The following is a 1,420-nucleotide window of genomic DNA, read 5'->3' on the forward strand; positions in this document are numbered from 1 at the left end:
CTTCTGTTTAACACTAGTAAATTTGTAACTAACTAAAACTGACATTAAGAGCTTTGAAAAGATAAATTCAGAGCACCTGAAAGTATAATGCATAATACTGCAAGAGAAGAGAGAAAAATGACAGATGAGATGACTGTGAGGATATACAATCAATCATGTTTGGATACCTTCGCAGCAGGAGCTTTCCGCTTCACTGCCGTCTTCCTTTGATCCTCACTTCCAGAGTCAGAGCCATCACTTCCGGTTTCAGCTTTCCTCGGCACCACTGCTTCCTTGTCTTCTTCCGCATCACTGCCCGGCGCAGGTTGGTTGTCCTCGCTGTCCGATGATGATGCAGGCTAAACAAATACAGGGCAGACGTAACAAATCAGCATTTGCTGTCATGAAACAACAGATGATTACAGACAGAGAAATGAAGTCTTACTGCAGGTGTGCTATAGGAGGCATGAGGGTTGTTTTGGATTTCCCACAAGCCTTCATTGAACCCTTTCCTTTTGTTGGGCTTCCCATATTGGTCTTGGTACTTTTCATATGCAAAAAGGTCCTTGGGTGCAAGGAATGCTCTGAAAGGAAAGTTAAAATCAGTATTATAAAGTTGGGATGAAACAGAAGTAGCAACAGCTCTGTTCTTCTGTATTGTGACCTACATACGAGTACAACAGATAATCAAAAAGTGTAGGGTGTAAATTTGGTTCTATGCATTGTTGTTGATTGGATTTTAAAATGTGAACACTACACTCGTTTTATGGCATTTTAATTAAACATCATGAGGTTAAAACTCATTTTTACCAAATGAAACTGTACGGATGAAGTGTTTATGATAAGATCGGCAACATGTATTTAGACAATACATTGATTGGGTGGTTTTTCAATCCATGCCGACTTTAATATATGAAGGTGTCTACAAAGTTCTCAGATTGAAAAAGGGAAAACAAATTTGGTCTAAAAAGGTTCCTCTAGTGCCACCTGTTACTCCATAACAGTTCAGACAAGCAAGGCCCCACCATACTTTTAAAAACACTGAGAAAACTGTAAGGTAATGCACACAGCTCATAACAAATCATATGCATCCGTTTATCAACAGTAATAACCTGGTGCTCATTCAAATTCAGGAATACGTACGTTTCATGAGTCCCAAAGAAAAAAATGGGGATTTTATTAGGCGGAGGTTTGACAGCCCCTTCTGCAACATCTTCAATCTGGAGGAGACATATTCAAATAGGGTTATCACACGTTCTTCACACCTTCAGTAGTGGAAATTTGAAGGTTTATAGAATTAAGTACAAATTAATAAATGAGTTTTCGACTTTGCACCGAGTAAGTCACGTGCAATAAAGTATCTCCATGTGCAAACATAACAACTCACCCCCCCCCCATTGCATTTGACATGTTATTCGACAAAAGGAATATAAAAGGCCCA

General features: G+C 39.2%; 1 protein-coding gene across 1 annotated transcript in view; it reads right to left on the reverse strand.

The window, feature by feature from the left end:
* Positions 1-96: 96 nt before the first annotated feature.
* Positions 97-1,420, reverse strand: part of LOC107580180 (hepatoma-derived growth factor-related protein 2-like) — a 1,899-nt gene continuing 575 nt past the window's right edge. Inside the window, exons 2-4 of the mRNA XM_016265916.1 lie at positions 1,123-1,199; positions 425-563; positions 97-338 (exon numbers count right to left, since the gene is read on the reverse strand). Of these exons, the coding sequence (XP_016121402.1) occupies positions 150-338; positions 425-563; positions 1,123-1,199 (405 nt within the window). The 3' untranslated portion in view covers positions 97-149. The remainder of the gene's footprint in view (positions 339-424; positions 564-1,122; positions 1,200-1,420) is intronic.

This window comes from Sinocyclocheilus grahami, unplaced genomic scaffold (genome assembly GCF_001515645.1).
Source record: "Sinocyclocheilus grahami isolate Dianchi unplaced genomic scaffold, SAMN03320097.WGS_v1.1 scaffold26362.1, whole genome shotgun sequence".
Classification (NCBI taxonomy): domain Eukaryota; kingdom Metazoa; phylum Chordata; class Actinopteri; order Cypriniformes; family Cyprinidae; genus Sinocyclocheilus; species Sinocyclocheilus grahami.